This window comes from Cryptotermes secundus, unplaced genomic scaffold, assembly GCF_002891405.2.
Source record: "Cryptotermes secundus unplaced genomic scaffold, Csec_1.0 scaffold391, whole genome shotgun sequence".
Classification (NCBI taxonomy): Eukaryota; Metazoa; Arthropoda; class Insecta; order Blattodea; family Kalotermitidae; genus Cryptotermes; species Cryptotermes secundus.
In genome coordinates, this window is record NW_019737394.1 from 242,233 (window position 1) to 265,894 (window position 23,662).

The 23,662-nt window shown below is 39.5% G+C and overlaps 1 protein-coding gene across 2 annotated transcripts in view; it reads right to left on the reverse strand.

The window, feature by feature from the left end:
- LOC111870313 (receptor-type guanylate cyclase Gyc76C) overlaps positions 1-23,662 on the reverse strand; it is a 263,240-nt gene that overhangs the window by 10,222 nt on the left and 229,356 nt on the right. For both annotated transcript variants that reach the window (XM_023862486.2, XM_023862485.2), the window contains exons 13-18: positions 18,676-18,841; positions 15,333-15,482; positions 8,877-9,075; positions 6,756-6,896; positions 4,469-4,592; positions 859-957 (exon numbers count right to left, since the gene is read on the reverse strand). In XM_023862486.2, coding sequence (XP_023718254.1) covers positions 859-957; positions 4,469-4,592; positions 6,756-6,896; positions 8,877-9,075; positions 15,333-15,482; positions 18,676-18,841 — 879 coding nt within the window. The remainder of the gene's footprint in view (positions 1-858; positions 958-4,468; positions 4,593-6,755; positions 6,897-8,876; positions 9,076-15,332; positions 15,483-18,675; positions 18,842-23,662) is intronic.

Here is a 23,662-nt window from a genome sequence, read left to right on the forward strand (position 1 = left end):
CTTCTGTACAGTAGAGCACTGATTGCATATTGTGTTGAAAGCCTCCAATGAATTTCAGCCCCTGACACATCTTCCGACCAGAGAATTCGGATCACTGTTCTTTGTTACTCCTTCGTGCACACTGCTAGCAGAGTGGCCATGTTGACACTATCACAGCACCAAGGAAAATGATGCAATCAAGGTCAAACTTTGGTCACGTGACCACAGCAGTACCAACTCTCAGCATGCATGCGCAGAAGGCAGTGTGACAAACCTGATGTATTATGGCGAAAGTGCGGATAATTTCTGACTTTTCCTCATTATGTTCTCATTAGTTGGGTGTATATACCGTGTACAAGGGACAGAACGGAGAGAGAGTTTTATCCTCAAACACATTTTAGTGTGACTAACAATATGCAATAGCATGGAAATATACTGACCTCGGACCTAGTGCAGTGTAATGGTTTCAAAAAGTGAACAAATGCCTGAAGATGGCCAAGTAAGACCAAAACATGTAACAATTGATGTGATTTTAATGTTATTTTAAATTAAAGAGAATGTAAACAGTTTTAAGTTGCATTAAAGACAGGTGAATGAGTGAGTGATATTTCAATGCAACAGGATGCTAATATTTAATATTATGGAGTTAGCATTAACCTGATTTATTACCAAAACCTTAGCCATTTATTTAGAATATTTTATCAAGGAATGAAAAGTGAGTGATTTCGTTTGTAGATTATTTAATGAAATAATATAAGATGGAAGAAAAGTTACATTGACTGGTAAATATTAACCAAAAGTTCTATGCAACACTATTATACTTTTCAAAGACACCACTCAGTTTCATTAAGGGAAATCTTAAAATAAAACGAGACTCACCACCATGTAAGCATCACCGATTGTTTCTACTTTGTACACATCATACCCCTTGATGATCCTGTCAAACAATGTGTACAGGTCATTCAAGAAATTCACCACCTGTGATAACAAAGATGCAAAGTTACTGCTAAGATTTTGGACAACGCTGGATTTCAGGTTCTCAGGGTGGTAAAGGTTATGGCCTTCTGGGTTGCAACACCATGTAGTTCAGAAAGCCTGGCATTTAGGAGGAACATTACCTCCATCTTCAGGGTCAAAGAGTAAGCCAAAACAAGAAAGCAGGAGATGGAAGTGGCAAGTTCAGCTTCTTCATTCTGAACTCAGCCTGCTGCCTGCTTGCTTGGCCTGCTTTTTTGACTCTGAAGATGGAGGTGATGTTCCTCAATGGGCTCTCTCTGAACTGCATGGCGTTAATCCACAGAAGACTGTATCTTTCAGACAAATTAATCACATCTATTTGTTAATTTCACATATATACAGCATTGTCTTGGTGGGAAAAAGACTGACTGGCTGTCGGAGAGTGCCATTTCATATTCAGACACAACACTCATGATGGCTGGGATTGGGTTTTTAATGAGATAATGGGTTGTATAAAATACTGGCATATGCTATTGTGAGCAAGCTCAGTACTAACCTAGTGTACAAAGAAAATATGTGTTAGGAATTTTAGTAGTAAGATTAAACTTAACCCCACAGTATATGTCAATACAAACGTAAAACTGGGAGATGGAAGGGTAGGTAGTCACCAGAGCTATTTCAAACACAGGTGTGAAGAGGAAGTCCTTGCTTCTGCTGGGATCTGAACCTTGGTTGCCCAGCCCAGGATAATTCATTTCAATGATGAGACTAGCCCACCTCATGTTTACTCTAATTTTTTAAAAAGTATTGCATGTAAGTGGGAGCCAGTATAGTGTAGTTGGAATAGTGACTGGCTATGGGCTGGACAGCTGAGGGGTTGGAGTTTGAGTCCCTGAAGGGTCAAGAATTTTCTCTTCTCCACATTGTCCAGCCAGGCTCTGGGGTCCATGCACCCTCCTATCCGATGGGTACTGGGGACTCTTTTCCTGAAGGTAAAGTGGCTGGGGTGTGAAGCTGACCAATCACCTCCAACTAGTGCTGAGTTCAAGAAAATGTGGATCTATACATCCATTCCCCCATACATCTTCATGGCGTACTGCTTAATTAGTTAAGCACAGGGACAACTTTATCTTTTTTTTTTTGCACATAAGTGAATTCTTTATCATATACGGCAGAGCTGTCCAACTTGCAGGATGTCAGCCATATATGGCCTGTAGGGGTCTCCTCTCACCCAAAATAAATATTAATGCTTTCCTCATGTTTGTTTCTTAAGAAGGCTGATCTTGCCACTCCCCCGCAAAATTACTGAAAGTTTTTAAAAAACATTTCATGTAGTTTTTCACCAGATTTTACACAATACCTAGAAATAACTTGGAAAAGCATGGAATCAGTATGGCTCCACCATAATGCACACATTGGTACAATCTAGAAAACTTTAGCAGCTTATTTTTAAGCACCACTGACCTGGCAGCATATTTATTGAAACATAATGGACTTTGGCATAAAGGGTTGCTCCGTGTTTGTAAATACAGTGAAACCCCCATTTAATGGACCTCAATTTAAGGTTCTGTACATTCAGCAGTCAATTACAATGACCCAGGTCAATAAACTTGGTGTTAAATTTCCTATGTTAAATTTTTGCTCAGTTTCATGTTTAGATCAATTTCTCCCCAAACAAACTTTAACCCCACAAATACTACGATTTCAATTCTTAGGCACTTTCACAACCCAAGTTACTTAAGCCTTTTAAATGCTGTGATATATTTCTTAATATTTCAGCTTTTTTAATTAATAAAACAAAGGGCAGATAAAAAAGCATTACTCATTCTCCCTACCTGCATTTTATTTCACACTAAAATTACTCTTTGTATAACTTATGAAATAGTCACCTGTCATTTGTTTTTGATGCATGTAAGTGCTTTTTAAAATAATTTATGCTTTAGAAACATGGATTAAACATATTACAAAGAATAAAAAATCTTTTGTGAAGTGTAACACACAGTCTTTGCTGAAGCACCATACTGAGTGCTTCACATCACCACACTGTGTAGTTACAGCTGGCCTCCATTTAGTCTCACTTCCACCTGAATATTTTTGAAAAAGTTGAAGGTCTCTTAAAAGACACTTCTGCCACTGATAACAAAAACTGAACATGTTATGATAATCATGGAGTCTCACAACACTAAATAACATATTGTGGCATATTGGCTCTATGCAGGAACTGTTGAGCCACAGAGGCCTTGGGGCGCACACGAAACAGGAGAGTTGCAGATCGTATCAGCATATTGCTAGGCAACATCTCTGTGAACGCTTGGATAGCGCAACAGGAAGTGCAAGTGACATCACATATCCCCACTCATCCTGTCACTACACAATGCTCGGTAAACACCCCTTCCCGCTAGGCCATGATGTCATGCAACAGTGGAGTCCATGCAGTGACCACTGCTAGGCAATGGGTCGGTAAACACGTCCAACAACATAAGCTGTTTTCTGTGTGGTCTGCAAAAGGCCTATATAAAGGGTTGAATGCATTTGCCAAGACAGTGTCAGTTGAAATATAGCAGCCGCCAAAGAAAGTTAAGTCTGAAAGTGACTATAGCGGAAGTAGTAACTGGGACACTGAAATTGTGTAAGAGTGGATAAATGTGCACAATAAATTTGCTATATCCAAGACTGGCACAAAGTTATTTGTCGCACATGCAACAATATTGTTTGACTCAGTCACTCTGATGACAAATGAAGAGTTATTCATACACAAGCTAGGAGTGATCAGTTCAGTTTAGTACAATTTCAGATATCCTGCTGCCATGGTATACAGACTAACAGAATTTCACTTCATATGCACAAAATAAGCTGAGACCTTATAACCAAAACAACAGGTTCAGTGAGATTTTCTTATTACTCCCGATGCATTTCACAATGATAGAAATGTGTTGCAGAGTTCTCATGTGTATGTACAGCCATTGTCCTGTGTTGATGAAACACTGACATGCATTTATGCAACAGTAGGCTGTCAAGACACAGAAGCTAATCATGAGGGACTAAACAGGAGTTTCACTGTACCGACTTATCTAAGAATACTCTATCAATCACAGGACTATATAAAATCTTGATATTGTTATTCATTAAATGATGAATCTGTTTGCCACTTCGACTTGCTACTACCAAGGTAAATGTGTAAAGAGAACATCCACAGCATTCATACAAATACAGAGAGGGTGTTTAACATCTCATGAGAAGCAAATTCTGTGAATTATTCTAATTTTGGTATGAAACATTTCCATTAAATGCAAACAAATGTTTTTGAACCACTGGTCTAATTCGTGTTATCTGTATGCAGTGCTCTATAGGTCTGATCATTGCAAGGCAAATACCTATAGTGGTATATGAGAGAGAATAGCATTCATTCCTTATAATGTGACCTGTGAGGATGAATGTGGCCCCTTCAGCATTTTGAAGTTGGACAGCCCTGATATATATAAATATAAATGTAATACTCTCTCCACATTCCTCAGACTCAGGCAGTCCATACCTGCAGTGGTGTACTCTCAGCTGACATTGCCGTGAAACCGACAATATCACTGAAGTATATAGTGACTAAATCGAAAGATTCGGGTTCCACCCCAATCCCTTTGGTTAACTGTTCTGCAACTGGCCTGCAATGGAAACAAAGCTTTTTAGGTACAAACTCTCATAATTCCAGCAAAAATAGATTACTTTGTTTTGACTTCCATGTTAACTTATAAATTCTTAACTTGAAGTGTTAAAAAATGACAGTATGGATTTCTTTATACTGGTAACACCTTACACCAAAGACCAAAGAGAGATGGCATGGGAAGGAATAAGTTCTAGATATTATGTACTTTTATTCAGGTTGGGTGAAATTCTTTTTGTGACACTGACCAGGAGTTGAACCCTACCACATGAAGGCAAATAACAGGCACATTTCCATGAATGGCACGAATCTCTGAAGGGTGAGCACCAGAACTAAAAAGAAGAATGTCTGCATAGATGTGTTTCATTCTCACCCCAAATATCCACACCTAAATCAATATTTCACTAATAGCTTAGTTATTATTTCCTTAACCAAAATATTTTTTGAAACACATTTTTGGATGCCCAGCAGTTCTTTCAGTGTTCCACTTACAGCATGCATGCCAATGGTTTTCTGTCACTGTGTTAGCCCTTTAGTGGCCTAAAAATCCTTAATCAAGTGACTGAAGTTTTTATTCAAGAAAGAAGAGACAGAACCCAACAGGACATACTTTCTAAACCAGTTTATATGTCTTCTCCACTGATACTGTGGCCGTTCAAACAGAATCGCCTTCTACAACACAGCATTATCATCACATGTAATGGTTAAAAGAAAACTTGCTTCTCAGATTCACATGGGTTACAGCACCAATGTTTTGGAGGAAATATCTACTAGCCTACATCTATCCTGAAGATAAATGCTGCATGTTCTTATGAGACAGTGATATCTAGCTACCACGCTACATAGTGGCACAACCCATAAGACCACAGTCTGTATCTTCACTGCAATGAAAACTTCAAACATCATATATGTTTCAGGTGGGTGCATGTGCAAAAATAATTACAATTACTCTAAGAATGAGGTGAGTCTTAAGTCCCTTGGAACTCAACAGCGTAAGTCGCCCACTACACTAGCCTGGATGATAGACAACAGAAATGAGGCATTTGGTGGAATGAGAATTGGCTGAGGAAACCAAAGCACTTGGAGTAAATCTGTCCTAGTGCCAGTACATCAACCACAATTCCCACATGATGAACTGGGATTGAATCTAGGCTGCAATGGTGAGAAGCCAATGGGTGGACGAATCAATTGAGCAATCAACTCTTTTTTCTTGGGTTTTAATTTGTTAATAGCACTTCTCTCTTCCCTTCCAGTCTTCCTTTCACATTTTTACTTCTTTTCCCCACTTTGCATTATTAATTTCACATCCATTTTTTGTCATTCCTTTCCCCATATCCTAGCAATGGGAGAAGAAAGTTGAGTTTTCCCTGTATCATAACAACGGCACACTGGGCTTTTCCCGAGTATGGAGGGAACTGGCCATTGCATAATCACTGCTGTCACAATCTCATTCTTTCTGTTTGGAGGAAATAAGATGGCTTGGATGGGAACCCATACATTTAGCAGCAAAATTAACAATTTTCCAGGGCTGTCTCTCTAAGAAGAACATCTTTTCACTTTCACCAATTTTTCTGATTATATGCCAACTGGGCCATGGTAAAGTAGCTGGTTGAGACACTATGCCACAAGCCAGAAGGTGGCAGGTTTGATTCCTGTTGAGGTCACAGAATTTTTCAATTGACCTAATCCTCCCAGCAGCACTATGGTTGACAGCAGTTGACTCAGCCTCTAAAAGAAATAAGTAACAGGAATCTTTCTGGGGGTAAAGGGCAGCTGGCGTGCAAGGCTGACCTCACTGCCATCAATGAGCTGGTTGTCTAGAAAATGTAGGAGCCTCAACATCTCACAACTGTATTGGCCTCCATGGCCTGTTATAGTGTGAAGCTGATCACTCAACTCTGACCAGTGCCAAGGTCAAGAAAACGTGGATCTATATATCCACTCCCTCATACATCTTAATGGCATAGTGCTTAATTAGTTAAGCACAGGGCCAACTTTACTTATATGTCATTTGGGAAAAATAAGGTGGGACACATGCACATGAATGATGGTAATTATGTGCATAGATTATTTACATTTAATTTATTACATTTTACATCTTCACAAAAGTTTACTTGTATTCTCAGAGAGAAGTGGCAAGGATACTAAGGATTTTGGTACTTACGCTGGCAGCATTCTGTTCAAGAGGTCCTCGGTCTTCTGCTTCTCTTCAATAAGCAGTCGAGTCCTCTCACTGACTAGATCCTCCAGATTGTTGGCATATTTCTCCATCATGTCCATCATTTGGTCCATGATGTTCCGATGCCTGAAAAAAGAACAGATATAATTGTAATACTCTCATAACCATACATGCTCTACCCATACCTAATGAGAAATTTGATGAGTGAGCTTAAGAAATTATAAAAGATAAAACAACTCCATCCAGTGTGACTGTCTTGTTAAGGTTGCTTCTCATTACAAAAAAAATGCTACACCTAGAAACATTACTTCCCATTTGTTTAAGCTCACTGTTAATTTACTTTGAAAATTAATATTTGTTTAGATCATGGTCTTCCTAGTTGTGACACCATGTAGGATTGAGGGTGGATAACAACACCTCGGAGGAATGCTGGTGTATACCCACAAAATCGCACTGTGAAAACCTCGTAACTTGTATTCACATCTGTTGTCACCTTCAAACAGTTTGTCATGGTGAATGCACTTCACTGACACTAATAACAGTATTCCTTTCAGTAAATCTAAGAACTAACTCAATGAAACTCTGTAAGGTCCAGATGTGGAACTAAATGAAAGTGAATGAAACTCACACCTGATGGTAAGTATACTCGCAGTTATCAATGCTAATGGCGGGGAAAGAAACACGAATAACCAAAAAGACACAGAGAGTCCAGGTTCTGGGTGTGTTCAAGAGACCACAGTGATCACTGAATACAGAAATTCAGAAATGTACCGACAGCATAAAAGTTGTTACNCATAAAAGTTGTTTAACTATTTCAAAAACAGACACATTCATGCAAAAAATGTATTGAATTTAAAAAGTGTGACTCACTTTTCTCTAAAATTTGTGGCCAAAATATTCTTTGTTCTAACAAATATCAGCCAGTTACACCCAAGATATATACAAGCAGCATGGCTGTCTTTGTATAAAGTCATCATTCGAATTGTCCAGTCTAAATAATAATTTAATGGCTTCATAATTCTTTGTAAAATTCTCCTACATAAAGTTTCACGAAAATCCAAACAGTGGTCCCCACACTGTTTCATGCATATAGACGGAAGGGCTAAGAATATTCAGGAGGTGCTCTACAGCACCGTGAACTCTCCTAAGAGCCATATAAATAAGTTGTAAACCAGATAAGCTGCATACACATAACTGGAAATATAATGTACTTGTACAATAAGAATAATGTGTTATGAAGTTTTTATAATAATTTGTCAAAGGATAAAAATAAATGCATATATAAACTCCTTGAAATAAACCAGAGAGAAGAAGGAATAGTTGTCCCTGTGCTTAACTTATGCACCATATCATTAACATGTATGGATGAGTGGAGGTATAACTCCATGCATGTATTTTTAATTTCAGCACTATATGTAGGCAAGTGGTCAGCTTCATGGCCTAGCCAATGCATCCCCAGAGAAATAAAACCTGCTAAACAATGGACAGGAAGCTGAATGGGGCCAGATCTAGTCTGGTTGCCTTGAAAAGAGAAAAATCTCTAGCTCTGCCTGGAATTAAACCCATGTGATTCACAAAATCACAGAGCCAACTAAACCAAAATCAGCAACACAGCTTGACAAAATTTAGCACAGATTGTGCTGAGTTCCATTAAAATCAAACCCACTCTTTTGGCACCACTGTTTACAAATGAACAAGTGGATATGAAAACACTTAACGGGAGCTTTTCAAAATTTCACATACCTAGAAAGTAGAAAATTTAGGAATTAATGTAACACAAAGCAAAACACAAATATTATGTTTCTGGACATTATCTATCATCCTGGTTTTATTTAAAAACAATCAATAGAGCTAGTTCCTATCGACAGGGACTAGCTCTGTTGATTGGGACCAACCGAGGGGTTTTACCTGAAGAAGGAGATAAAACCCAGTCTCTGAAATTCTGTGTTTTTAAATAAAAAAAAAAAGATGATGAATAGTGTCCACAAACATAATATTTGTATTAATGTACCATCGTCACAAACTTTTAGATCTTATCTACAAAGTAAAACCCTGAATGCGAAGGAACTTCGAATTGTGAATACATGTCATTACAGGAACACTCACATGCCCTCCTTCATCTTTTTGAGACGTGAGCGAATGGCTGCAAAGTCAGGTCGCATGTCAGGGTTGTCTGCCCAGCAGTCCTGCATGCAAGAGAGGATGTAGTCTGGACACTCAACATCTGCATCCTGCAGCAATTCCAAGTTTGGTCTGAATGGTTCCTGACCTGGCGAGGGTATCTGCCTCACACGGTTCACAATCTCTGTGTAACAGGAAAGACTGAATGTTTGGGTTATATGAAACACAACAATAATACACTTCAAATTCATCCAGAGATATTCCATGCACAAATCAATGATAAGGTCATCACAGCAGTAAACCTCAGGACTTGTACGAGAGATAACGAGAATGAAATCTCGGCTAGAATATTGGCTGACCTCTTCTTTCAACTTCATAATTTATAATTATCATCCCAACTGACAACAAGTATATAATCAATGCAGTTGAGAACGGCCCGCCCCTCAAAATAAAAAAAAAAAATAAAAAAAAAAAATTGCTTATGATCAAGAAAGCTCATATAAACAACAAGTTAGGAAATGCACACATGGCATAACCATTCTGATATGTTTACTGTTATTGCATCTAGATATCCTATTTGTAAATGCTAACTTTTGATATACTAATACAAACAGTGAGAAACAGCTGGGGTGGAAAGCTAGGACACCCATTATAAAATATAATCAAAATGAGACCCGCTGTTCTAGACGCTATGTAAAAATAACTTTTAATTACAATTCAGTGAAACCATGGAAGAGGTAGGGCCTACAGAAAGGACTACATTAAAGCTACAAAAAAATACTCGAGCTATCAATTTCTTAATTACAAGGCGGTATCAGAAAGTTCCCAGACTGTTATCGTTGTAACTGCTTTGGTGAAAGAAGACGAGAGGGGAGGCCAAGGTTACTCTCCCACAAGCCTATTGCATCAGTCAGCAAAGTGACATAGCGCTGTGAACATGCATTGTTTTTACATGAGAGCTTTTTCAACTTCATGTTTCATTTTGTTTACAATGGATAGCAAAATCAAGCAACATGTCTGCATCAAGTTTTGCATGATGCTCAGTAAATCTGCTACCAAAACCCTTGAAATGCTTTGTGAGGCTTCTGGAGAACATTCTTTAAGCCAGACAGTGGTTTCTGAAAGGCATTCATGTTACAAGGCTGGTCTATTGTCAGCTGAAGATGATGAACATTCAGGGCGACCAAGCATCAGAAAAACGGCAGAAAATGTTTAAAAAATTTGAAAACTCATCCATGAAGACCATCGGCAAAAAATCCATGAGTTCACAGATACTGTTGGGATCAGTTATGTAGTTTGCCAGATCTTAACAGAAACATTTTGAAACAGTGTCAGTCATCCAAAGGGAAATCACAAGTGGTACTCAAGAGCATTAAAGAAAATGACTTCCACGGTGCTTTTGAAGTATGGAGAAAGTGATGGGATCACTGTATACATTCCCAAGAAAAGCGGCCTCCGTAGTCTAGGGGTAACGTTCCCACCTCATGACTCAAGGTACATGGGTTCAAACCGGGCGGAGGTCGTGGAATTTTTAAGGGTGGAAAAATTCAGGGAACAAGTCCTCCAGGAGGGACTTTAAGCTGTGGGTCCCATATCATAGATTTACGGCACGTAAAAGATCCTCATGTCTCTAGGAGACCTCTGAGCAAAATTAGGCAACAATTTCCCGCCCAAGTAGTTTTCAATGCCTCTGGTAGATGGGGGAAATATCAGGTACCGACGGCCGACCTCATTGGCTGAACGGGGCTGATAGCACGCACCAGTACCGGTAGGGTATGGCGACAGTAGAAATTAAAATGGGACGCACAATGGACCAACAACTGGTCTAAGTGCATGGGGAAACCCACCCCCTCTAATAATAAGAGTAATAATAATAATACATTCCCAAGAAGACTATTTTGAAGGAGATGGCAACCAAAATTGAGCAAGTTAAGCCAGCACCTCTTTTTTAACCTAGTCCTGGAACTATCAGATAGAACCTCGTACACAGAACAAGCGCTTTTTCCCACACCTCTATTGTAATGAGTAATTTGTAACCAGCTGACACTCAATTCCCATTAACTTTTTGCATAAACTGTACTTGTAGTTTTGCTTCTAAATCTGTTTATGGCTAACAGTCCATACTATTCTGTTAACCAACCCTCTACACCCTATGCCTGAGGAGGAGAAAGTCTGCATTCCAGAACCTAACAGTGAGCAGTTCATCCACACCAGGTTTAGACCATTGAGAAATGTGTATCAATCATGTGATGTCCTCCGAATTTTCTCAACCGTCCATTAGCTTCTTTCATTGTCTATCATGTCTCCTGGCTTCTCTACAAGAGGCACTGTACCGTATCTTCCCTTCTTGTCACAAGGGTGTTGCTTTCCCATGAGCCTCCTCTGACTTCAAATGAAGAGGTCACAAAATACAACTATGCATGCATATATGTTTAGGGTTTTGTCCCATATCAAACTTGGTCTGATTTCCGGCAGCACTTGTCACAAGTTTCCTTCTCAAAAAACACAACCACAAATGTCGAGACTTTATGTCATGTGAAAACCTCCCTTAACACTGTTACTTTTTGCTGTGAGTATAAAATGATGAAATTCGTTCTGTGACCTCAGTTTGTTACAGTGTGCTGACCTAATGAGATTAGACCTGTACTGACAGTGTAAAATCACATGTGCGGAAGCTAAGACATTGTGGATCCCATCTGTGTATGTTAAGAAGAGTTGTTTTCATTAAGAGAGAGTGGTAACTTGCTGAAACTTAATTTCAATAGGTTTGAAAATTAAACAGTTATGGGTTCTTGTATAGTTTACATGCCACTACCATAACATTAGTTTTACAGTTATGTATGATGCACATAACATCAAGAAGTTGTGTGTATTCCAATTATGGCAGTAAGAACAACCCAAAACATTACACAAGTATGTCAAATATTAGTGATATTTAAACTGCATCCTGTGTTGGTCTGTTACACAAGTTCAACACAAACCGACCGCCTTATTCTCACACTTATAGATGCGCAGTGAATTGTCAGCAGCATTCAGTAGAGATTGGGCAGGACTTCGCCTGTTAAACACAGAACCTAATCAGCAGATGGTTGCGGGCAGTTTCATATCCTTATGATAACCTTTCCTAAGACAAGGAAATGTTGCTGCACCTGCATTTATCATTCAAACCTTAGTGCCATATCGTATTATACATAATTGTACATTACGGCACAGACTCATCCTTATGTATTTCACTCATTTTTGGATATTATGAGTAACCATTAGAATAAACATTTTTATTGTTTTCATTTTATACACTCATAATACTGAGTTTTTTTTTTTTGTTATTTTTATTTGAAACACATTTTGTTCCAATAAATATTTAGTCATGCTTGAGATGTACACAGAAATCCCTGTAGGTCTTTGTGTAAAGTGGATGTTACTGATCTAATTTAACCAAATTGGAACATATGGATACATTTCAGTAAATTTCCAAAATATGGAATTTTATAAAAAATTATTGATCAGTTCTTGAGCTGATACATGTTCACAGACAAAAATAAGTCAGAAGGAGCATTTTTGGAACTGTTGTTTATCTAAAGTGGAATAATATCTCAGTCATAACCTGATGAACTGTAACAAAGAAGCTGAAGTGCAGAAACAGTTAAAATTATCCTCCTGTAAGGGAAGGACCTTTTAACATATTACAACAATTCTAGAATATAGAAGAGAATTAACTGTTGAGTTCATTTTAGATTCTAACAACTTTAAGGGGAAGTACATGGATGGGGCTATACAAGGTTATCAGTACACTCCTTTCCAATGCCTTCAAAACTACTTTCTGAATATTCTGCAGCAAAAGGATCTTGAATGATGGGTATTAACCCCCTGAGCAGGGATACACCTACCTCTTGGTTTGTGCCAGGCAGGTGACAATTTTCACAATCACAAGGCTCTAAGGAAATATTCTGTGATGTAAAATATGTACACAGAAACATATATTTTACATTAAAATATTGTCACGTGTTTGGTGTATAACGTGTGACAAGTAACTTCACGCCTTATTTGATATAGCGAATTTATTGCACATTCACTCCACACTTATACATTTCAGAGTTATACAATCTTAATCTTATACAATTTACTATCTCAATGGCTGTTCAACTGCATCTCGGTGAATCCATTCAACTGTCTCCGGCAGTGGCTAGCCTGCAACTGTCTGGTTACTCACTCTCTAGTAACTCACTCACTCGTAACTGGCTCAATCCTCACTACTGAGTAGTGTTCGCTGCTCCTTATTTAGCCTTGGCACGGACAACACAGAAAACTGTTATGTGATAGGTACCGCTGTTGCCTGATGCAGTGTTTACCGGTGTTGCTAGCAACGCTGTCGAGAGTTGTCTCCTGCTGCATAGCAATCGCGGTATCCCTTGGTAATAACACAGCTGTTCCTCCACCACGTCACCGTGGGGGAGGAGGGGTGCCCACCAAGCGTTGTGTACTGGTGGAAGGAGTGGGAGTACCTGACATCACTCGTTGAAATGCAGAGTTCATGTGACCCCTACTTCCTGTTGCACCATCCACGTCACAATATATATTTTTCTAATTTGTTTACATTCATATGTACAATATCATTTGGAATTATCTCAAATTAGTGCTAGAGAAGTACATACCTCAGTTTATTCTGCTTTTCTTTTTCTGGAAACATGTTATGGTAATCCTGCAGAAAGCTTTCATACACAATTATAATATTTACACTGTTTGTCCTATTTACATTTCTGTTCCTTAACTTACTGCACTAGATGAGAATGCCACAACCACAAGCAAGACTCTGTGCACAAGGAAACATTACCGTCAGTGCACCTGCAAATTGTGTCTTTGCTTCCTTCCTTTCTTTTTTTTCAATACAGACCACACCTCTTTTAGTGGCATGTTACCTGGTACCTGTCATATGGTTCGCATCAGAAAAAATGCCTCCCTACGAACTGTCCAGCAAAGCCTCTGATAATGTCCTCATTGGTCTTAATGGCAGAGCTCAGGTGAAGATGTTCCTGCATATTTTTCAAAAACTTTGTCTACTATATCCATTTTAAATAGCAAATGAGTGTACTTGTCACTCACTGTGTTTCTCGAATGCCAGATACAAAATGAACACTGTTAAGATCTAACAAGTAGCAGAATATTTTCTGATAGTACGTCGTCATTCACTTTCTTGTTGTATTGTAGACAGCTATCCCTGTAACAGGTTGTGGAGGCCCAGAGGTTTGTAAGATGGTGAGGCTCCCGCCTTTTCTACACAATTGGCTTACAAATGGTGATAAGGCTGTCAGCCTTATGTACCAGCTGCCATTTACCTCAAGGAAGAGTGCTGGTAATCATTTCTGTTAGAGGCTTAGTCAACCCCAGGGTCATAGTGCAGCTGAAAGGATTAGGTCAATTGAAAAGTCCAATGAACTTTTCGGGAATCAAACCCGTGACCTTCTGGCTTATAGCACAGTGCCTCAACCAACTATGCTACCGTGTGCCCGTTTAATAATGTTGTGATCAGAAAGATAAATACCTCATTTTAACACTGAAACCAACGCACACCTTCAGCTTTTGTTTCTGTTACACCTTTCCTATCAGCACAGTTTGCATTTCCTCATTACATATGCTGTTCAGTGTACACAAATCGCTTTTGCCCTTCCATTTCAGAGTCATCAGCTTTTTTCTGAAGGAAAGTGTCACTTCTCCATTCTTCAAATTCTTTCTTACACTGTCTCCAGTGAGTCCTCTCCTGCTTCATTCTTCTGTGCCTACTGCATCTGTTTCATATTCAATTAACAAGCTGAAGACCTTGACACTGCTATATTTGTTGTCCAATCCTATCGTGTAACTTGGTCTCAGAAGATTCTCAGCTAGCGTGAATGCAGTCTTGAATGGCTTACAGCTTTTCTTTGGAACATACACTTTCCATAATAATTGGCTCTCCCGCAATATGAAGATACACTTTCATCTGTTGACAGCTGATCCTTAAGAATCTTGCTGTCTGAAAACTTCTGCATCAGATGGTCAAACACAAATTTTACTTCATATATTTTAGGAGGAACCTATCCACTGTAGCATTCACTGTCCACAAAATGCAAGAAATTTAGAAGAATAAAGCATCTCTTTTCTGTCATCATGAAGAAATGAGTATTGCAAACACATGATGACCTTTACCAGCATAGAATACTCCTTGTCCCTTGTTGCAAGAATATACATGGGTCTGTGGGTTATATAACAATGTTGGATTACTTTCAGGTGATATTTAGTGATGAATAAGACGAAAAGAGGGCTACTTTATAGTGAACCTGAGACATTGGATAGGATATGGCTGTAGCCTTTGGAATTTGCCATGAAATTTACAACATCAGTGAAGCTAGCAAGTGTATAAGTTAAAAACTAAAACATATTAGCACTTCTGGTGCCAGAATAACATACCTTTGGGCTCGTAACGAGTAGAACCAAATGGACCTCTTCGCCCAATGATTTCGTAAAGGATGATAGCAAAAGCATAGACATCAGCCTTCTGAGAACCACAAGGAGAGTTGTTAGGATCACGAAGCAACTCAGGTGCCTTCCACAATAAATCTGTGAACAGGTTTACCAACTGTGAAGGAAACTGTTCACAATACAAGATAATATTCAATTACAAGAAAGTAAGCACTTGTAGGAAATCAGCTAGAAATAAATCTTGAACTGGACTGTCTGACTTCCAAAATACAGTGCTTATGAGAGCAGGGAACTTTAAATCATTTAATTTAATATCACCTATATCATCTTAATATTATATTTAAACATCCTGTCATACTGTACTGTACTGTACTGTTGTTCACTTAATGTTTATTCTGAGTCTTAATAACACAGTATTCTGGACTATCACCAGGGAAGAAAAATTCCCAAGGGAAAAGTTTCTATACAGGTGAAAAAAAAAAAACAGTAACTGGGAGAGAAGTTGCATGATTTTACTATGGGTTAACTCACACAGCAGTATCAGACAGCTTAAATGTGGTCTCTCTGATGGAAGTGTAACAAGTAACACATTAAACATTTTAAAGGAGCATAAATCCACCAGTTAGGGTTTAGTCACTGCAAAAGAAGAAAAACAATGGTAACCCACAATAAATGACATGATCTTGTCAAAGCTGCCTTTAGGAGGAAACTGCATGGCTTTTACTTGAGCAATAAAATGAAAATCTCCCCCAGCAGGTATCACTACTTTGACGTAATGGTGGGGCTTGTGTGGTCATACGACCCTGAGAGCTATGCCAGCAGCAGCATAGCTACTAGTAGGGTCTCCTATGCTGGACAGGTCAAAGGTGATAATCCAGACAAAGAGAGAGACCCTGGTACTCTAGGTTGGGGGATGGGCATAGGGTTAACAATTCCACCCTGAAAAAGCCTCAATTGTTCAGAATCTTTCAATGACTGCAGCTGAACAGAAATATCTAAATGGAAACAAAAGTCACAGGATGAGGACCAATGTCAAGGGACTGTAAAAGAGGCCAAGGTTCACCATGGACTGTAGTGCCCGCAAAAGTAAAAGAAGTAGGAGGAGGAGAAGGAAAATTATGTACCATAAGCACAGGCTTTAAATCTGACAAATGAAGACAAAACCGCAGAGTCCAAGAATGAAGCAATGTTGTGCTGCTTCACTGCAGACATCCTTGAGATATTAAATAATACTGCGCACAGGATAAAACCATCTACTCCTTAGATGGTATCTGAGTTAACCCCTATTGTCCATGTGTCACAAAACTGGGACAGTGCATGTACTAGCATGTCCCCACAGGCCTTGAGTCACACTGTTTATAATGTCCCGTGTATGAGCGACTCCCAACGGAGTTTGGGATTGGAGATTGAATTTATTGAATATTGCCTCTTTCCAAATGTATGTCCTCTCGAGGTTCCTCTTGGAACACAGTCCCTGAACTACGTTTGAATGTCAGTCCTGTATGACTGCGTCCCTTATGCTGTGCCATTCCTGCATGACAGGTCATTCCTCTGTGGCCAGCGGCCAACTCATTCTGGTCCCACCATTGCCCTGAGTTTGTTTCTTCAGCTGTCAGCAGCACCCTATGGCTAGATTCTGGTATCTATACCACTCCTTTGGTGCTCTGACAGTTTTCACTGCAGCCTCTTGTTTAGGGACTTCCTCCTGCACCACTATGAACTCTATCTCCATTGAGATTGGCCCATTACACTCCCAACAGGCCTCTGTCACTTCTTGGCAGGCCATTGCCTCTTTAGCCAGGAATTCACACTGACTCCCATCCTTTCCTGATGGGTGTCCATCTTGGCTATTATTTCTTCTTGAATGGTCTCTGTCCTGGCTTGGTGGATATCCATCTGGGAGATGAGAGTACTTCAAAGAACTTCAAACTTCTCATTGTTGGCTCTTATTTCAGCCTTCGTTTTTGTTAGACTGGCATTTGTCTTGGCATCCATCCTCTCTAGACTGGCATCCATTTTTACTTCCATCCTTTCTAGATTAGTCTTCATTTACTCTTGAAAGGAAACCATCCTTGCCAGCATCCGTTCCATTTCCATATGGTGGTGGTGTAACAATCAATCCAATGCAGTTTCCAATCCAGCCACTTCTGACATCAGTTGTCACATGTATGAGTGGCTCCTGATGGGGGTTTGGATTGGATTTACTGACCACTTTAACATATAACTCGCATATACACTTAATTATAGCAATATCGTTAATTTCCACACTTCACAATTCATTCAAGCACACTACTAAGTCTTTTCCAGCCTGCAATGTTTTCGCTAGTAGTTGCCTGGTAATGGTTCCAACAATGTCTATTCCTCTGTTTCTGTGCTCAAGTCCTCTCTGAATGGCAGGTCCCTTTCAACCGTCTAAATTCTTGTTCCAGTTGTCCTCCTCATAATCTCTTGGCATGGACCACCATAGAGAACATGGACTGTTGCCATGTGAACTTGTTCCTTTGCAAATGTTGCCTAGAAACAAATGTTTCAGAGCTGTTTGCTAGCAATGGCCGTTTCTCTGGCTCTAAGCAAATATGCCACAATATCAACCCTATTACCACCAACAGGAAATCTGACTTGACAGTGCCATACTATCAGCAGATTTAAATTCTCTAATCAAAGATGATACAGATTAAGCTCCACAGATAGATGTTCTTGCAAACTCATTCTAAGTAGGAGCTGGAACTTTATTGTGACATGATACCTAAAAGTTAGAATCTTCGAATCAGTGAAATGTTGTAGAGTTGTCCAGCACTAGGTAATGTCATGCAACAATCCTTGACAGCCACGTATTCAATGAGCAGCTAGGAACTCTTCACGACAGTGTCTTCCCATTGGTCCACAACAAAGTGATCTACACAGAGCCTGCGCCTGATAATAACCCTACCCTCAACCTGATGACTAATAAAGCTTACTTCGGTAATACTGATGCTCTCCAATGCTATCACTCTCTGCACTGTGCCTCAGGTCATGCAGTCCGANATAATTATTTGTAAATAAGTTTCAGTGTCCAGTAAATCCAGTTACTAATCAAAATCCCGCATACAGTCACAATCATACAGTACTTTCCTGACTGTGATGGGCACAGAAACATATATGGAACAGTCATTACATTGCGAAGAATGGCCTCAACTTGCCTTGCTTCCAGCCTCTTTTGTTTACGTGTGCTCTTCAGACATTCTCAATATGGGTAAATTCTCCAGCTTCCATGGGACCCTACGGGTCATGACCACTTGTACATGAGCCTGATAATAACCCTACCCTCAACCTGATGACTAATAAAGCTTACTTCGGTAATACTGATGCTCTCCAATGCTATCACTCTCTGCACTGTGCCTCAGGTCATGCAGTCCGAAGTCTGTGATTTGGAGCACCCACCGACTTGTTACCACACAGTTGGATGACTTGAGATTGCCATGGAAGCCCAGTATGGAGCTATGAATGTACAACATGCCCTGCCAAAAGAGTATAACCACTTAAGATCACACATTTAAAATAAACAAAAAAGAAATATATTTTACTAAGAAATGATTATTTTATATTGTTTTATTTTATGTATACTGCAGAATAAGATTTGAAACTTTCATGTTGATGTAATGTAAGAATCATAACTGTCTTCAGAATGCTGTATGAGGTAATACATGGATGATACTATATATTAACTGTGAAGAGGACATATTTTATTGTTATGAACTGAAAAAAATATAACCTGTGCAGTTGAAAAGGTGTCACTAAATAGCTTAAGAATATTACTGGCTATGAGCAAGGGAACAGCAGTAATTTCTAATGTCTGGTTTCATCTGCCTCAGCTCCTAATCATGAAAAAATGATTTTACTAGTAGAAAAGGCTGGTTGAAATTACACAGAATATTTCTCTTGTATCTTCAGCCTTTATTCTCGTTCTCCCTTTTCTTTATCAATTTCATATTTTGCCTCCTTCCTTCGCTTCTCCTAAAACAGTGATTTTAGTTACATCTTCATCCTCGAGACAGAACTGTTTCAAACACAGTACTGCCACAAGAGAGAGAAAGACTGTGTGTGGGAAAACCACGTCATTCCAGAGAACTGGCCTGGGCATGCAATAGAACACACTTCCCCCTTCCTGCATGAGCCTACTTCCCCCAACAAACAAACAAACAAACAAACAAACCCTAATCATAAAACCACAACCTATCATTATTATTATTATTGGAGTGGGTGGGTTTCCCCATGCACCGCGACTAGTTGTTAATCTATTGTGCGTCCCCCTTTAATATTCTACCAGTCGCCATGCCCTTCCAGTACTGGTGCTTGCTATCAGCTCTGTTCTGCCAGCGAGGTCGGCCCTCTCTGGCAGTGGTCCCCGATATTTCCCCATCTACCGGAGGAATTAGAAACTACTTGGGTGGGAAACTTTGCCTAATTTTGCTCAGAGTTCTCCTAGAGACATGAGGATCTTTTACATGCCGTAAATCTACGACACAGGACATGCGGCTTAAAGCCCCTCCCAGAGGACTTGTTCCCTGAATTTTTCCGCCCTTAAAAATTCCACGACCTCCGCTTGGTTTGAACCCGTGTACCTTGAGTCATGAGGTGGAAATGTTACACAACCTATCATACATACATACATTCCTTAAAAATATTGACTAGTGCTACTGAGAACATACAACCGTTGATTTTTGGCACAACACAAAAAGCTGTTATTGTCTTATGTTCAGCACAATATAATATAAATACACTTCTGTGGTAAAGACGGGCATAAGCAAGTTACTTTTCTGAGTACAGGAGACTCTCAGGATCCAACCATTCAAGATATAACTTTCATTTGTTTCATTCTGGTCTATCACACTAATATTATGAAAAAACTAAATAGTTTCGTCCAGTGTGACTGGTTAAGGTTTTCTTATTTCAATTATTCATGTCCTTACATGTTTCGGTCTTCAGCAACCATCTTCAGAGGGACACCTTTACATCAATACAGTTAGAAGCCACTATTACAATACATGTTCTAAAAGTTAAAATGTATACATACAATATAAATAATATAACTGGCTGTAAAATTTTAACTTTTTACAACTACAGTGGCTGTTCCAATGCTTTAAAATTTGTTGAAATTCTATTTGGAATTCATAAACCAAGCTGGTTCGTGTTGTCCATCTTATTATTTCTTTTGACGGGGACTGAAGGTCTGCCACCTTGTCGTTCTCGAAGAGAGAGTTCTGCATATATAATATGGGTATATTGTATTATTTCATCAATCCTATTGTTTTGTAAAAATTTTTGTTATTTTGTCCTACCTTTAATGTTGTCCTGTATGTGTTTGTGGCCCGCTGTGTTGTTTTTACTGTTCTATGTTGTGTCGTATTGCATATTTATACTCCTTGTCTCTGTGACATTAGTGTGGACAGGTACTAATGTTGTCCTATGAGGTCGAACATATTATAATGGTTGTCACTTTCCTTTGTGTGTTTTTGCTCTTCTATCAATTTGCTGAGCTTATTAAAGTGATATATATGGAAATTTTCTTTTATATTCATGATGCTCCCTTTTTTTGGCATTCTCAACCATTTCCATGATTACTATCATCGGTCCATACTGGTGGCGTTTGTTCAGTATATGTTGGGCAAATGCTGATTCATCTTTGTTTAGTCTTATGTTTCTTATGTGTTCTTTGTACCTTGTTGTTAGATTTCTACCAGTTTGGCCGATGTATACATTTTGGCAGATTTGGCAGATTATTTTGTATACCCCACCTTGCTCGTAGGGGTTTGTTTCTTATTTGCACTTACTAGTTTACCTGTTGAGTGGGTTGTTTTGAAGGCTATCTTTATGTTGGTGTTTTTGAAGAGCTTTGTGAGTTTGCATTTGTAATTTTCCAGATAGGTAAATGTGGCCCATTTCTGTTCTTTTTTGGCTTTATTATCCAGATTATTTTCCTTTTGTTTGAGCTTGTTATGTAGTTGTGTGATGTCTTCCTTCTTATAGTCATTACTTAATGCTATATTAATAATAGTATTTAACTCTCTGTTTTTAGCGTTTTCATTGAGGGGTAGTGTGAGAAGCCTGTGTATGCTGCTAATTTTTGTTCTTTAGGGTGGCAAGAGTTATTATTTATTGTTGTATCTGTACAGAACTGTAAAGTTTCTTATTTTGGACTCTAGCCATCGTCTGGTATATATGACAAAAAACCACATTTCGGAGACTGGATCTATCTCCGTCCTCAGGTGGATGGGTCAAGACAGACCTACTCAGTTGGGCCCGTTAGAAAGAGCTAGTCTCAATCACTGGACCTAATAACCAAAATAAGGAACCTTACAGTTCTGTACAGCATACACCATCGTCAGAATCCTTTCAAGTCTGCTATTGTACAGAGTGGGACACAGAAACTTCCTTTTTCCGAAGGCGAATAAAAGAAAAATTATTGCTGATAGACAAAATCTGTGTTTAGCTAATGAAAGAATATATTTTAAAGTCTTAAATCATGTAGTTTTAAACAAAATATCTTGAAGGTGGTGGCTACCATTCTCTATGCATTGATGCAACCGTTTTCTGAAGTTCCCCTCTGCACGTTCCAACATGTGCACCAGAATTTGGGCAACTTCCTGCCGAATAACATTCTTCAGCTGAAGCAGGTTTGTGGGGCGATGTTTAAAAACCTCTGCCTTGAGGTATCCACACAAAAGAAAATCACAGGGCGTTAGATTAGGTGAGTGCACTGCCCACAGGATGTCACCTCAAAGCGAGATGAGCTGTCTGGGGAACTTTGCCCTCAAAACTGTCATCGAAGCTCAGGTTGTGTGTGTCGTGGCACCATCCTGTTGGAACCAGATATTTCCTAGATCCATTTCTTCAAGAGCTGGTTCAAAAAAGTTTTTAATCATGTCCACATACCACTGTGAATTGACAGTAACTGCATGCTTGTCTTCTTAAAGAAAAATAAGGGCCAATAACTCCAACTCTCAACAATGCGCACCATACTGTCACCTTATCACTGTGAAGTGGCCTCTCATGGAGCTCTCTGGGATTGTTACCACTCCAATAGCACATATTCTGCTTGTTGATATATCCGGATAGGTGAAAATGTGCCTCATCACTAAAGAAAACAAGTGTGTCAGGGGGTAAGGTTTCCAATAACGTTTCGCACGCCGTTATTCGGTTCTGGAAATCACGTGGTGACAATTCTTGCATAACAGCCATCTTACAGGGATGGAAATAAAGATGTTCATGAAGAATTCAGCGCATTGGACGATTGGATATGTCTAGGGCAACTGCATGTTTGCGAGCGGACCGTCTTGGAGATCTCAAAATTGACTGATGAACTGCCTCCACATTTTCTGGCGTCGTAACAGTCCGTTGTCGTCCTGATGATTTTTTCACCACTCCCGGTTGTCGTAAAGTTCTCTACCCACAAAACAATTGATTTCCGGTCAGGAACCGGACCTCTGGGCTTAATTCCGAAGTGAGTACAGAACACACGCTACACCGCCACGTAGGAATGGTTGTTCAAAAAATAGGCTTCAGCAGCAAATGCACACTGCTCACTCGTCCACCTCATGTTTCCTACTGAGGGGTATTAGACAGAAACTTCCACGACTGCTACGTTCGCTGAGCCTACCCCACTTATCTGCGACCTCCCCTCCCTTCACAATGCGACTTCACAAAAAGGAAGTTTCTGCGCCCCACCCTGTATCTGTTGTGGGTTTTCTGTATATTTCCATTTCTATTTGTCCGTGTTTGTTAATTAGGTTTAAGTCTAAGTATGCTATTCGCTTTACTTCTTCATTGCTTGTGTGCACTGAAGTGTTCGAGGAGGTTTTGGGGGGTTGTTTTTGTCTGATAGTATGAGGGTTGGAACTTTAATAGTGGCAACATTGCTGTACAGACGCCATGCAACAGAACCAAATAATGTTGCTTATACCACACGTTAGTTACATACCTACCTTACCTCAGAGCAAATGGACTCTCCCCTTCCACATCATGCACATGTGAAGTGACGAGGAGAACAGAGCCTCGTGTTAGCTCGCGGTCTAATGTAGTGTTGTCACGATGTTTTCGAAACAGGAACAACGGAGTTGGATAAAGATTGAATGTGCCAGAGGCCGTACAGCACAACAGTGTCATTAAGGTCTTCTTAAGCCCTTGAGACTTCAATTTGAGTCCTAAGAAGAAGGAACCACTTCGTGGCATTCACTTCAGAACTGTTCCAGAGATTCTTCAGGCAGTAGACCGCTCCATTTGAACTATCAACACAACAGGCGCTGCTAAAGGTATCCTACAACTTCCACATCACTGGCAAC